At 53.1% G+C, this 14,898-nt stretch overlaps 3 protein-coding genes across 3 annotated transcripts; 1 reads left to right on the forward strand and 2 right to left on the reverse strand.

Annotated features, from left to right (window-relative positions):
- Positions 1-1,340: 1,340 nt before the first annotated feature.
- QBC33DRAFT_580715 (uncharacterized protein) lies at positions 1,341-8,250 on the forward strand (the record flags this gene model as incomplete). The annotated part of the gene is made up of 16 exons (XM_060431217.1): positions 1,341-1,471; positions 1,538-1,688; positions 1,746-2,285; positions 2,359-2,444; positions 2,500-3,024; positions 3,084-3,286; positions 3,342-3,814; positions 3,873-4,030; positions 4,105-5,056; positions 6,002-6,092; positions 6,177-6,226; positions 6,661-6,740; positions 6,804-7,079; positions 7,135-7,571; positions 7,634-7,993; positions 8,057-8,250. 16 exons carry the CDS (start codon positions 1,341-1,343, stop codon positions 8,248-8,250), a joined length of 4,707 nt encoding a protein of 1,568 aa, XP_060280223.1.
- Positions 8,251-8,697: 447 nt separating this feature from the next.
- QBC33DRAFT_596309 (uncharacterized protein) lies at positions 8,698-12,138 on the reverse strand (the record flags this gene model as incomplete). The annotated part of the gene is made up of 4 exons (XM_060431875.1): positions 8,698-9,599; positions 9,659-10,779; positions 10,848-11,449; positions 11,514-12,138. 4 exons carry the CDS (start codon positions 12,136-12,138, stop codon positions 8,711-8,713), a joined length of 3,237 nt encoding a protein of 1,078 aa, XP_060280224.1. The 3' UTR covers positions 8,698-8,710.
- Positions 12,005-12,877, reverse strand: QBC33DRAFT_548529 (uncharacterized protein). Its single transcript, XM_060428860.1, has one exon. The coding sequence runs from the start codon at positions 12,784-12,786 to the stop codon at positions 12,175-12,177; it is 612 nt and encodes a 203-aa protein (XP_060280225.1). The 5' UTR covers positions 12,787-12,877; the 3' UTR covers positions 12,005-12,174.
- Positions 12,878-14,898: the final 2,021 nt, after the last annotated feature.

The raw sequence follows: 14,898 nt of genomic DNA on the forward strand, positions 1-14,898 counted from the left end.
GGGTTACATGGGAATAATCGACAGCACAGCACATCTCCAGGTGTATGGCATCCGAGATGAGCTACCGGGCAAGATATCCGACATCCGACTTGCAGCATCAACCATCCTCAGCAACACAGTGAAGACAGACCTTCATACCGACCTCGAACCCCTCTCCGAAGAAACCCGCACGGGACATATAACAGGAAGTATGCATCGCAACGCACACGCAACGGCAACGCCATGCCGAGTAAGCGTACACGGAGGGACTCGTAATGGGGGAGAAGGAGAGGTGAGAAGCATCTCCGCGGGAATGTTGGGCCTTATAGATAAACGACATGCCGAAGACCGTCAAATTGAGTATCCCAGATACCAGAAGGAGCAAGAGATACTCGGAACCGAAACATTGTAGATAAGGAGATAAGCAAGAGATAGCCACGGGTGAACACTGTAGATAAGAGGATAAGCAAGGGAAGCTGTTACTAAAAAGTAAGCCGGCGGATAAGGAGGCAAACAAGAGATAGGACACTGGAGATAAGGCGACGAACAGATGATACCTGAAACTTGGAGGATGTTTGGAGTCGTGGACGGGTGAGGCCCGATACTATCTCTGTCTGGATAAGTCGCACGAGAGTGGGGGGTTATTTTTTATGAGTGATCAAGCAAGTTGTAATGCGCTCATTTGATTGTTATCCGTATTATCACGCTGTTTCCGGCTTATCCCCATGCTGTCTGGCAATCAACAATGCATCAGGTCCAGGCTTCTATCAGCATCGCGGGAAGTTGGCCAAAGGTGAGAAGAGACAGATCAGAATTTCTAGACTTCGGCTATGCAGTGTTGACGTTGTGTAACTCGTCGGCCCGCCCGCACCCCTTATCGGGAGGGACGCGGATCTAATTAATTGCCGCGTATCTGTACGCTCCTGATAAGCACCCGCTTTGAGCGCGCGTGGGGAGATCGAGTATCATCTATCTACAGAATACGTATCCGCCATATATCTTGCTCACCACCTACGATGCAGCTCCGAGGAGAAACAAATCTTGCTAACTGCACAACCCGGTTTCTCTGACGAGCCGGAATGCTGCTCGACGGCGGTCCAGCTAGTTCGACATGGCCCTTCCATCGCCGTGTCGACCCTGGGCGCAGGGCGATAGGAGAAATGGTCGGTGGCAGCTTGCCCCGTGGTATTTTCCCACTTCGCTCGTCCTCAGTCGCTGCTCTTCTTCATGGAATCGAAGGAGCCCCGTGCCTTGGTTTCTTCTCGCTCTGTCTTTAGTACTGGTTGCACGTTCTTTCAGCCCCCTTTGTCTGTGATATAGCAGCCTGGCCAAGGCAAGAGCCCATATACTAGACATCCAACATGGTTGGTGTCACGAATGGCCAAGCAACAAATGGCCACGCTCCGAATGGCCACGCCGCAAACGGGGTCAACACCCCCCAGCGCAAGCGCATCGTCGTAATCGGCTTAGGCATGGTCGCCGTGTCGTTCATGTACGGGCTATGCTGTTGCGAACTTTGGTCTAGCACGTTGGCAGTGGGCTGACAGAAGATTGCTAGAGAGAAATTAATGAAACTCGATGCCAAGCGCAGGGAGTACAGCGTGGTCGTCATCGGCGACGAACCACACTTCGCGTACAACCGCGTCGGCCTCAGCTCCTTCTTCGAGCACCGCGTGGTGGAGAATCTCTACCTGAACCCGAGAGAATGGGTAATGATGTATACCCTGTGGAAGCTTTAGCCTCTCTGCTGACCCCTCGGTGCAAAGTACTCATCCTTCGGCGACGACTCGCTAAACTACCACCTCAACACGCGCGTGACGGAGATCCACCCCGAAACGAAGCAAGTCTCAATATCAACCGGCCAAACCATCCCCTACGACATCCTAGTCCTCGCAACCGGCTCCGACGCCGTGCTACCGAGAACCACGCCCGGCCACGATGCCAACGGCGTCTTCGTCTACCGGACGCTGTCCGACCTGCAGGGACTGATCGGGTTCGCGGCCGACCGCAGGGGTTCCGTCGGCGTGACTGTCGGGGGCGGCCTGTTGGGTCTGGAGGCGGCAAAGGCCATGATGGATCTCGACTGCTTCTCGTCGGTCCGCATCGTCGACCGGAATGGGTATCTGCTGGCGAGGCAGCTGGACGCTGATGCGGGCCACCTCGTCACCGAGAGGGTTCGTGCGCTGGGCTTGGAGGTCTTGCACCGGAAGCGGATCGCGGCTGTGGAGGTTGATGGGGGGAATAATGTCGAGGGGGTGGTGTTTGAGGATGGGGAGCGGATACCGTGCAGCACGGTCTGTTTTGCGGTATGTTGGTCTTTTCCCCTTATATCCTGATTTCTCTTTGCGTGGGTCAAACTGATGTTGATGTTGTTGGCAGATTGGCGTGAGGCCGAGAGATGAGCTGGCCCATTCGGCCGACATAAAAGCCGGCGACAGAACGGGCGGATTCGTGATTGACGAAAAGTAAGTAGGCCACCCCGTCGGCAAGAAGCCCAATGCTAACACAGGCGTTCTTCAGCTTGCAGACCTCCGTTCCTGACATATACGCGGTTGGCGACTGCACGTGCTGGGAGAACCAGACCTTCGGCATCATCGCCCCGGGCGTGGAAATGGCCGACGTGCTCTCCTTCAATCTCACGGATGGCAGGTTCCAGGGACTCCGGAAATTCAACCGCCCAGACCTCAGCACGAAGCTGAAGCTTCTTGGCATTGATGTTGCCAGCTTCGGCGACTTCTTCGCCGATCGTGATGGCCCCAAGTTTCTCCCGGGAAAGCGACCTCCGGCGCCTGGTGTTGAGAACGGGTTCCATGAAGATGCAGTTCCGGCCAAGGCCCTCACATACAAGGACCCGTTCGGCTCGGTGTACAAGAAGTATCTCTTCACCCCTGACGGTACGCACTTGCTAGGCGGGATGATGATCGGGGACACTCGCGACTACGTCAAACTCGCTCAGATGGTCCGCACCCAGAAGGTCTTGGATGTGCCGCCGGGCCAGTTTATCCTGGGTGCCCAAAAGGACGGGGAGGACGACGGGTCCGATTTGTGAGTACCTACTCGACTGAGAACATGGTGTGTGTGTGCTTTTCTAATGGCAAGTCCAGGCCAGACGACACCCAGGTTTGCGCATGCCACAACGTCACCAAGGGAGACATCGTCGAGTCGGTCAAGGCCGGCACGTGTAAGAACCTGAACGAGCTCAAATCATGCACCAAAGCTGGCACCGGCTGCGGCGGATGTATTCCTCTGGTGCAAAGCATCCTCAACAAAACGCTGAAAGAGCTCGGCCAGGAGGTCTCCAACCACCGTATGTTACTCTGGGAGAACACACCCCAAACTGGCAGACTGCTGATCATTCGCAGTATGCCCACACTTCGCCTACTCCAGGGCAGATCTGTACAACATTATCGCAGTAAAGCGCCTCAAGACCTTCGCAGAGGCGATGCAAGGCGCAGGCAAAAACCAGACCTCCCTCGGCTGCGAAATCTGCAAGCCGACGGTCGGCTCCATACTAGCAAGTCTCTACAATGAGCACGTCATGTCGAGGCGCCACCACGACCTGCAGGACACCAACGACCGGTTCTTGGCCAACATCCAGCGCAACGGCACCTTCTCGGTGGTGCCCCGCGTGCCCGGCGGCGAGGTTACCCCGGCCCAGCTGATTGCCATGGGCAGGGTGGCGGACAAGTACGGGCTGTACTGCAAGATCACCGGCGGGCAACGGATTGATATGTTTGGGGCTAGGAAGCAGGACTTGCTTGGTATCTGGGCGGACTTGGTGGATGCTGGGATGGAGAGTGGGCATGCTTATGCCAAGGCGTTGCGGACGGTAAAAGTACGACCACCCTCGTCTGGTTCTCTTAACCTAGCCCTTTTGCTAACAATGCACACAGAGTTGTGTCGGCTCTTCCTGGTGTCGCTACGGCGTGGGGGACAGCGTCGGCATGGCAATACGGGTGGAGGAGCGGTACAAGAGCGTCCGGGCCCCCCACAAGCTGAAGGGCGGCGTGTCCGGTTGTGTCCGCGAGTGCGCGGAAGCCCAGAGCAAAGAGTGAGTCTAGTGCCCTCTCTGTTCAAATCTGCGGAATGACGAAACATGCGGCTAATACGGCGTGTTTCCCAAAGCTTCGGCCTGATCGCAACAGAGAAGGGCTTCAATATCTTTGTCGGAGGAAACGGCGGCGCAAAGCCACGCCATGCTGAACTGCTGGCCAAGGACGTGCCGCCGGAAGACGTCATCCCGCTACTAGACCGGTACCTCATCTTCTACATTCGCACCGCGGACCGACTGCAGCGTACCGCCCGGTGGATTGAGAACCTTCCAGGAGGTATCGACTACCTGCGAGAGGTCGTCGTCGACGACCGACTCGGCATCTGCGCGGACATGGAGCGGCAGATGCAGGAGCTGGTCAACAGCTACTTCTGCGAGTGGACCGAGATCCTGCAGGACCCGGAGCGGCAGAAGGCGTTTCGCCAGTTCGACAACACGGCCGAGACGGTCGATACGGTGGAAATCATCACGGAGCGCGGCCAGGAGCGGCCGACGGACTGGCCCAAGGAGTCGTCGGCGGACGAGGACTTCAGAAACCACCAGTGGTCCGACACGGCGTGGCAGCCCCTCATCGAGGCCAGCCACTTTGACAGCTTCTCGTCCGCGCAGGTCCGTCGCGGCGACACGCAACTCGCCGTATTCAAGGTTCGCGGCGGGTACTACGCGACGCAGCAGATGTGCCCGCACAAGCGGGCGTTCGTGCTCTCGGACGGCCTCGTCGGCGAGGCCGAGGGCGGGAATGACTACTGGGTGTCGTGCCCGCTCCACAAGCGCAACTTCGGCCTCGGCGGTGAACGCGCGGGAATGTGCTCTACCGACCAGGCTATGAGCATCGCCACGTTCCCTGCCGAAGAGCGACCGGACGGGTGGGTGTACCTGAAGCTCCCGCCGGTTGAGGAGCTCGACGCGCTGCTGGGAACGTCGCGGTGGAAGACGCGCGCGGAGGAGGGCTCGGATCCGTTTGAGCGGCTGGATCAGAAGCTCAGCAAGTGCGTCAAGGGGCGCAAGGGCCGGAAGCCGGGGGAGGTGCAGAATCGGGTGGCTACGACAAACTCGATCTGCTGGTAAGTGTTGACGAAATATTTACAGGAAATTAGGGCCTTATCTTACATTTGGTTCCCTCTTGTTATTGTCTACGTTGATCTTATGGAGTCACTCCAATGTCCTAACCCTCTGGTGCTCCAAAACATCACTGGAAGTGTTCGGATGATGAATTTTAATCCCCCCTACGTCTATCCCAGCGGTTGTCTTCCTCGGAAATACTCGGCAGGCTTTGTACGCTCTTTCCTCTATTTGCTCTGATTTGTATCCCAGCCAACACCGGCCCCATCTCTGTATCTGAAGGTCTGAAGACTTTATGGCCAGAGATAAGTCTCGATTGGCTGAAGCTCCTGACTTGAGTTGCTTTTGGGGCTCAATCATGATTCAGAGAGAAGTGACTGTGGAATCTAAGGCGTGGGGGTTGCCGCACGATACCGTTGGTAGAGAATTCAGGGCTGCCAGCTTACACGTCACTTGCCTTGTTCTGATGCCTACGAAACTTGGGACTCCACAGTGCCCTTCCAGGAGATCTACGTAGTCAATATGAGTGCCATGGCGTACACTCTTCAGACCATGGCTCTGGGAAAATGCTCCTTTTGCAGGCAGATAAGATGCCTTACAGGCAAAAGATCCGTTTCGGCCCTTCTAGGCCGGCCCTGTCAAAGATAACAGCTATTCAAATCATTGGCTAGCGTCCAAACTTCCCAGGCCTGTCTAGATACACCCCTATGAAGATACGGGTGCTCTTTCTCAGCCACGGGTCGTCAGTGACTTGCTTATCAACATGCCCTGGGCTTATGAGCACTGCACTCTTGATCGACATCTCGTATCGCTGGCTCCGGACTGGCAGGTTGTTTCCGTCATATCAGCCGCGGAGATGCTCCGTAGAGGTCTTATCATCTTATCAGACATGGTACTCTATCAAGATAGGGACCCTCTGATAGATACGCTCCCACCAAAATATCTGGTTCCTCTACACATATAAGCTCTGGCAGGCTTTTCGTCATATATAAGCAGAAACGTACATCTCCGCGGACGTCTGTCTCTCACCCTATTCCCTAGTCTGCCGTATCAGCCATGTTTGTTAGCCACATTCCACGGCTAGTGACTGCGTGTCCGCTTACCGGACCAGCTTCCCTGTTACCTGGGCTACTTGTCGATGCTTCCCAGCTCTGAGTATCTAGAATGTAACTCGCCGTGGGTTATCTGTGCAGAGAAGGATTTACCTGTCCGCCGTCTGCTATGGAAAGGCGATACACGTATATATGGTGCCCGGTCGTCCCTGGTAGGGCTGGAGTAGGCCGGTAGCCACGCCTATCCCTTCAACCGCAGCAGAAGAATTTGAGAACCGTGGTTTTGAAATGTCGCTGTTCCTCTTCCAGCGTCCCGAGGTTAACCCCATCACCCGAAAAGCCCGGTCCATCCCCGTTCTGAATCCCGTCGACCGGTATGGCCGGGTGTTCTTCTTCTCGTGGCTTGGCTTCATGATCGCCTTCCTGTCATGGTACGCCTTCCCGCCATTGGTAAGCTTGCCCAGGAAGAGTCTGGAGTAGTTATCCAAGCATTGGCTAATCCCCAATCAAATCAAGTTGACCATCACCATCCGGGACGACCTGCACATGACCCAGAACGATGTCGCCAACTCCAACATTGTAGCCCTGCTTGCGACGTACGTGAGCTCGTATTACTTATCCCTGCTCATTCTTCATCAACACTGACCTCCGTGTGACAGGCTCCTTGTCCGCTTGATAGCAGGCCCGCTATGCGACCGCTTCGGCCCACGCTACGTCTTCGCCGGCACCCTACTATGCGGCGCCGTCCCCACGGCTCTCGCAGGCCTGGTCACCGGCCCGAAAGGTCTGATCGCCCTCCGCTTCTTCGTCGGCATCCTCGGCGGCACATTCGTCCCTTGCCAGGTGTGGTGCACGGGGTTCTTTGACATCAACGTGGTCGGGACCGCCAACGCGCTTGCCGGTGGTTGGGGCAATGCCGGCGGTGGCATCACCTAGTAATACGCTCCCTCCTCTAGGCGTACGTGTGCATGCACGCTGACAGACGCCCAGCTTCCTCATGCCCGCCATCTTCAACTCGTTGGTGCATTCCCGGGGACTCACTCCTCACGTGGCTTGGCGGGTGGCATACATTGTGCCGTTCATCCTGATTACCGCGACTGCCATGGGCATGTTGCTGCTCTGTGACGACACACCTACGGGGAAGTGGTCGGACCGCCACCTCATCATCGAAGACGAGCCGGCCTCGCCGCCCCCAGAGGCAGTCGCCGTGCAGGGCCTAAAGGAGGGGCAGAAAGACGGTTCCATGACCAAGGATAAGTCACCCGAGAAAGGAGACCCCAACCTTGTGTACATCGAACAAGGGCAGAGTGCCTTGCTCGACATGGCAAATGGAGAAATAATCATGAAACCTACCTTCCGTGAAGGCCTCTCCATCACCTTCTCTCTCCACACCCTCGCCCTAGCTGCCCCATACGCCTGCTCATTCGGTATGTACTCCCCCACCTCCAACCCATCACGCACTCCCTCCCACCAACACGCACATACGCAGGCAGCGAACTAGCCCTCAACTCCATCATCGGGGCCTACTACTTCAAGAACTTCCCCCACCTCGGCGAGACCGGCTCGGGCAACTGGGCCGCCATGTTCGGCCTCCTCAACGTCGCCTTCCGCCCCGCCGGCGGCATGCTCAGCGACGCCATCTACCAGCGCACGGGCTCCGTCCGCGCCAAGAAGCTGTGGATGTCGCTCCTCGGCGTCGCCATGGGCGTGCTGGAGCTCGCCATCGGCCTCGCTGACCCGCGCCGCGAGGCCGCCATGTTCGGCCTGTTCGCCGGCCTCGCCTTCTTCGTGGATGCGTCAAATGGCGCTAACTTCTCGGTCGTGCCGCATGTGTATCCGGCGGCTAATGGTGGGTTTTGGTGTCCTTCTTTCCTGGTAATGGAGGCGTTTTGCTGACAGGTGGACTCTTCAGGTGTGATATCTGGTCTTGTGGGAGCGAGCGGAAATCTAGGTGGCATCGTGTTTGCGATAATCTTTCGGTACAATGGCAAGGCTTACCATACGTCCATCTGGATTATGGGCGTTATCAGCATCTCGGTGAACTTGGCTTTGGCGTGGATTCGGCCCATGCCCAAGGGGCAAGTGCACTGGAGGTCGGTTTGTTAAGTTGCACGAGATTGTCTTCCCATATTCTTGGTGTAGGATTTCTACTGGAGAAATGAAGCTATTCACAAATGTAGGAAACCACCCCAACTCCACTGATGTATCAACCCAATATAAAATACGAATCTCGCCATGATACTCGCCTTCATAACGGTGCGGGGAAGCTTGGTCGCGGATGCGCTTTACGACCTGCTTGCTGGAGGGGTCGGATGGGCTGGGCTGGCGAGGTCACCGAGACCGTCACCAGACAGATCCTAGGCCAATACATGCCCAGTGGGCGGACACGACCTTCAGGCCCGCAACCTTAGAGGGGGATACCAAAAACCGCAAGGTAGGTAGCCTGCACTTATCGCAACGCCGAGACGGGCCGGCTGTCGACGGACCCAACCCACCCCCACCAACCCCCTAGTCAAGATCAGCAGCGTAGATCTGCGCACACTAGACAGAGGCTGTCCCCGTTATCCTAAGTCCGAAACCATAGTTTGAATCGTGATCTGGCCGGCTGAAAGCCCTGGTGGCAGATCAAGGCCAATCCGAAGTATTCGGGTATATCGGTGGACGGCGGAGGGCGGCTTTGCCGGAGAGTTTCCAAGGCAGCGTTCGGTGTTCCTAGCCCTACCATGTGCTTGAGCAGATCCACGTGCCCCCAAAAAGCAGCAGCAGCGAGGGCGCTGGCGTAGGAACCTGTCTTGAGAACCGCGGTCGGTATTGCCTTGGCTTCGAGGAGGACTATTGCCGTTGAGGGGAGGAACGGGTTGCATATGCTAGCAATAAGTGCGCTTCCGTACTCCCCAGCCTCCAGCTCCTGGTTGACGTCCGCACCATTCCGGATCAGGTACTCCGTGGCTTCTCCCCCGTTGAAGTTTTGTGCGGCAGCTGCGAGAGCGCTGCCAATACACCCTACCCTCAACCGGAGATTCACGTTCGCCCCCGCATGGATGAGTTCTTCCATATTCCCTACCCTTCCGTCATGCGCTGCATAGGCAAGCGCACTGCCATAGTCTCCAGGCAGAAGTAAATTGGGCTCTGCCCCTTGTTCGATGAGGTATCTCACTCCCTCAACATTATCCGTATCCGCGGCTGCCGAAAGGGCACTCCCGTATTCTCCGGCCCGTAGGACTGCGTTAACCTCCGTCCCTGCTTGTACTAGATATCGGACGACGTCGAGTCGCCCCTTCAGAGCGGCCGCCGCAAGAGGGCTACCATAGTCGCTTCTCTCTGGCAGCAAGTTTGAGCTGGCATGAGCCTCTTCCACGAGCCATTGAACAAACTCGAGTGGAGCCTCCACCGTGCCGGCCACAAGAGCATTGCCGTACTTCCCGCCCACCAGCTCGTCCACCCTCGCTCCGGCACTTTTAAGGAAAAACTTGGCAATTTCGAGCTGATCTTTTGCGACTGCTGTTATGAGGACGCTGCCATATGCAGCATCGTCCAGGGGGAGTTGACATCCACCCTCTGTGTCAGCCGCTCCCATATGGGCTGAGCTCCTCCCATGACAGCAAGGGCAAGAGCAGTGTAGCCATTGTCGGTGCATGTCTTGGCTGCATCGTTAAATGAGTCCTCAGTCCACCAATCGACCAACAGGTGGTAGAACCCAAATTGACACATTGAGAACAGCGCATTCGTTGTGGGTTCCAGATTCTGAATGCTGTTGGTCCTAAGCGAGGGTGTTCTTGGCCATTGTCCTGAAATATGGATGTGGTCGAGCCACCTCCGGTATTGGAGACTGCTGTCGCCTGGGGAGCCGAGAAAGCGTTTCAGAAGATGGGATAACTCGGCATCGACTTCACTGCCAGGTCTTATTCCTTCCTCATAACGTCTGACATGCATCGGCCAGTGGTGGTTGCTGTACATCTGAAGGGGAAGTGTCAGCATGGTTATAATATCATAGACTCTCTGGGTGAGAGGGTCCTCTTGTTCGTCAGGCTCGGAGCTGTTATGATCAGGGTCGACATCGTAGTTAAGCTCGGAGTGGTCATTGGAGTCAAGCTCTGAGTTGCCATAGGAGGTAAACTCGGAGTCGTCATCAGAGTCAAACTCGGAGTCAGTGTATCCTGCGGCTTCAAGTGGCGTCCTTATATCGACTGTGGCGTAAGTGTCGATAAGCAGCGTGAGCGAGGCCTGAGCGACAAGTAGATCGGCTGCTTGGACACCCCAATGCTTGGAATCGAAGTACTCGCCGACGGAAATGTGGGAAAGCTCCCAGACTTGTCGCTGCTCGTCTATAGTGAGAAAATCCTCGCAGAGCATGAGAAGCTTTTGTCGAGTCACCCCCTCGAAGTCCATGCCTTGAGGAGCCAACCGGACAGCTTCCAAGAGAGTGTTGACCTCAAGCGCTTGGTAAGTGCACGATACCCACTTCAGGGCTCGTTCTGCAAGCGCCAGATCGGTGCCACCGCGCTCCTTGATCTCTTTATAGCTCAAGTCGTATGACTCCGTCAAGTCCGTTGGCAAACTCTTTAGTATGTCCATGATGGAGCCGCGGGCCGCGTGCCTCTTGAGCCGGTTTACTTGCAAGGAAACCAGCGGATTCTGCATGGGAATTAGCAAATTACAAACCGCTACTGGAGCTAGCCTACAAAGAGAAAGTGAACTTACACTCCCTGGCTGCGGGAGGCAAAAGTCCTGGATGTTTCCGACTGATGATGTTCTGGGAGGTCTTTGAACCAGTCCTTAGAGTAGACCTCTGCGTCTAGTAGCTTTTCGATGTCTACATAGTTCTTGACATTGATGATAATCGTGGACTTATTCTCAATTAGCTTTTTGACTTCGCGGCCCGTACGGCTCGACACAAAGATCTTGACCGGCTTCTTCGAAGTGTCCATGATTTGAATCAGTATCTCGACCAGGTTGTCGGTCGAGCTATCCGACTCGTCGAACGCGTCGAGAATTATCGTCGTCTTCGGGTAGAGGTTAATAGATTTCAAAATGAGATCTATGCAGGTTTCGTAGCTCAACCCGCTTGCCCCGTTCCGTTTTGCCAAGGCGCACTGTTGGACCACTTCGGTCTGGATATTCTCCAAATCGTTGGCAACACAGGATAACTGGCGAACGAAACTCCGTAGAACTACGCAAGGATCCATGAACGATGGCCCCTTCTGACAGTAGAAGTAGGCGAAGCCTTCGTGATGCTGCGAGGTTTTGAGTTGTTTGTCCACATGGTCGATGACCTTGGACGTGAGGTAGGTCTTCCCAGTGCCGGCTAGCATGATATTGTCAGTCGCAAAGTAACGTGAGTAAGATGTGGAAAGCATGATTGAACATACAGTTTCCTTCCAGAAATAGCAGAGTTGAAGACGAGGGAATGCGCTCCCATTCTTGGAAGCTCTCATCGGCCAACAGCCAGTCGCCTGTCCCGGGAGTCCTCTTTCTTTTGACTGTGTCAAGAACGTCGCGAAACGCTACGGGGCTGATGAAGTCCAGCAGCCTATCATGATCTGCTGCTTTGAGCTTCTGGAGCAGGTTGGCCACCCCAGTGTCCATCCGAGTGAGCAGCGGGTCTAGTTGGCAGAGGATCATCTTCAGGTCGTCCACTCGCGAGTCCATTCTGTTGCCAGCTCTATCACCTCGCATGCCCTCACATGCCTGGACGTCAAATGCAAGCGTTTGCTCTGCTTTAAAGAGGTCTGCGACTATGCCCTCGGCTTGCTTTGGACAGACGATGGCGTGAAGAATTTGTCGGGCTGTCCCCTTGCTGAATACTGTGTCCGATCCGGCTAAGAGTTCGATTGCGGCTTTGTACAGGCTTACCAACGAAGTCTGGAGGCTTCCCGCGGCATCTTTCCCTGTAGTATCGGCGGTATACAGGAATTCGTAGACCTGGCCTCGTTGAATGATGCGCACAACTCTCTCGACAGTTCCAAGGAGTGTACAGATCTGCTCGGCATTCATGACGGGAATCCAACACGCCATATTAGCTTTCACTACCTACCCAAAGAAAGCAATCGCTGTTTTTATACGAATGAAGCAGCAGAAAACGAGGAGATGGATGCAACGCCCCTGCATGACAGCCTTCACAACCGACCACGGAGCGCTGACCTCGGACGGTGCGAAAGGTATGACGGCGTCTCCAACCATAGTCAGACACCGTACAAAGTCAGCCACGTAGTCTCCAAATATGATTTTCTGAGTTCCGATCCGGATCGCCAAGGGATGATCACTGTAGCGAGATTCTCTCTTCTTGGCGATCTTGACCAGCTCCTGGATTTTGACCTTAGCAGACCTCGGGTCCGGCTTCCCATAACACCCATTGGCTATCATCCATTTTTTCGCCTTATCACTCGCCTGTTCAATAGCTTCCACCCATAGGTCCCGGTCCGGCGGCGGCAATGGCGCAGGAGTAGACGAGGACGGCGCAGTGGCTGACGGGAGAGGAGACGGCGTGGGAGGCGACTGACTTGCTGTCCTGGTAGCAGTGGCGGCGGGGGAAGCTGCCCGTCCCTCCGACGACCCAGAGCGTCTGTGGAAGGGGCTTCGGATTCGGAGAGGGAAGAAGCGTGCTCGGCTAGGCTTTTTGGACATGATGTTACTGGTTTTCATGAATACCACGATTAACAGTAGAGGCGGCGAAGAGGAAAGAAATAACTTTGTGCCTTTACATCTTGGAAATGTGGAATGGGCAAGTTTGAAACTTGCTGCTTTTGGGATCTAAAAGCCGCATCCTTGATTCCACCTCTGTGACAGAAAAAAAGTTCACCGCACGTGACATTAGAGAACATAGGTAAAATAGAAGACAACTTCTAGTCAAATCTTTCATAGTTCTCTTTACTCTACAGCTCTTAGCTAAATAAATGGGAATACAAAGACACCCTAACCAAGTAGTTTGGATTTTTTTCCCCCGTTTTTGAGGGATTAATAGATACCCTTTGCAAGTGCGCAAAAGCTTAGGTAGGTAAAGAAAACAGCATTTCACACATTTGTCAATTACATGCAGACATTAGCGTTTTGGCATATTCCATTTTACATTTCCAATTTAGGTACTTTAGTACCCTAGATACAATACATAGAAGCTTAATAGGCATACACCTTGCGTTACTCAAGTAAACCTATATATCTATTCCTATTTAAGACTAGCATTTTACCAACTGCACTACCCTTGTATGCAAAAAGATACCTCCCAACATAATGCATATCCAAATTCCCTCTCTAGTTATACTTTGGTAGCAAACTGCAAGAATTGATTGCTAACTTTAACCTACTAGCAATGTTAAGAATAAAAATCAACTTGAAAAGAAAGCTAAGGCAAAAGCATTAATGTATCCTAGATAGACGCAATATATAGCAAAACAAGACGAACTTTTTAGACACAAAGCGGCAGGTAAAGGATATGTCTAGGTAAGCATACCCAATCTTTGTCTAGAGGTACTAGGGTATGCATACTAATTCAAAAGACAAAGACTATTCAAGAAGAGGGATATAAAGCTACTTCTTAGTTAGTACCCTATCCTGCTAGCCTCAATTTGCAGTCTAAGGCAAGGCTAACCACTTAGTAGCCATTGCGTTATGCAATAAAGCTTAGGGCAAAAGAGAGGGAAGGAAAGGGAAGGAAAGAGAGTAGAGTAGTCTTGTCTAGTCATTCTAGTTCTACCTTGCATAACGACTTGTAGCAAGGTTTTGACAAAAGCGCATGTAAACCACTATTGAGATTGCTATTGGTAACTTAGTCTTAGTCAGCAGCCTCTAGACAACTTTCAGCTTACAACATAAAGCTTAGAGAGAAATGATTAAGACTAATCCTAAGATAAGAGGATTTAGCTTTAAAAGCATGTAAACTACGTCTTAGACTATAATTAGCTGCTTAGAGGCAAGACTAATGCTTGTTAGTGTTATTTGCCTTGTAATGAAACCCCAAGGCAAAGCAAAAAAGGTAGCCTAGGCAGGTTAGCTAAATTCTTCCTTGCATAAAATGTAGAAAAAAGGGGTAAAGTCTTACAGAAGGATACTAAGGAAGGAGTAGATAGCGTTTGGGAGAGTAATTAGTAACCTATTGCAAAAGGGAAAAACAATTCTGCCTAAAGGGCTATGCTAGGCTTTAAGAATCCCTAAACAAGTAGTGTTGGCAACTCTTGTCACTATTGCAAAGGTGTAACCATAAGTATACAATCACTAAGTTAACATAGATGCATCTAACTTACATAAAGCGCCTCAAGACATCTTTGCTATCATGCTTAGGCTAAAAGCTAATAAAGCCTATGGCATTAAATAGACATAGTGTTATCTTAGGCTTATTTTAGTAGTGCATATATGCAGCTAAAAAGCTTCCTAGCGCTACTTAAGACAGTAAAGAGGGAACTAAGATAATGTATTCTAAGAATCTGCCTTACCTGCATAAAAACAAACCTTAGGCATAGTATTAAACCTAATTCCTATAACGCAAAGCTAGCTAAAAACAAGTACTAGGCAATGCTAAGAGGTTTAAACCTATGCTATAATTTACATGCAACTAGTTAGAACTAATCTTAGGCAAAGATAAGGCAGTTTTAAACACCTTGCTGCAATTTAACAGCCTTATGCTACAGACCCCTCCCTCCTAGCCTTTCTTTTAACCCTGCCTTGTAATGTAACACAGTTAGCAATACTAAAGAAACAAACTAGGCAGCTTAAGCGCTCTGCTAATGTAGTAGAGGCTTGCTAAGCATAGTTATTGCAATT

The sequence above is a fragment of the Phialemonium atrogriseum genome, assembly GCF_030411735.1.
Source record: "Phialemonium atrogriseum strain 8032-3 unplaced genomic scaffold QBC33scaffold_27, whole genome shotgun sequence".
Classification (NCBI taxonomy): Eukaryota; Fungi; Ascomycota; class Sordariomycetes; order Cephalothecales; family Cephalothecaceae; genus Phialemonium; species Phialemonium atrogriseum.

What these genes read in the sequence shown, in the direction of transcription:
- QBC33DRAFT_548529 (XM_060428860.1), bottom strand. Translation starts at nt 12,786, where the DNA reads ATGAAAACCAGTAACATCATGTCCAAAAAGCCTAGCCGAGCACGCTTC.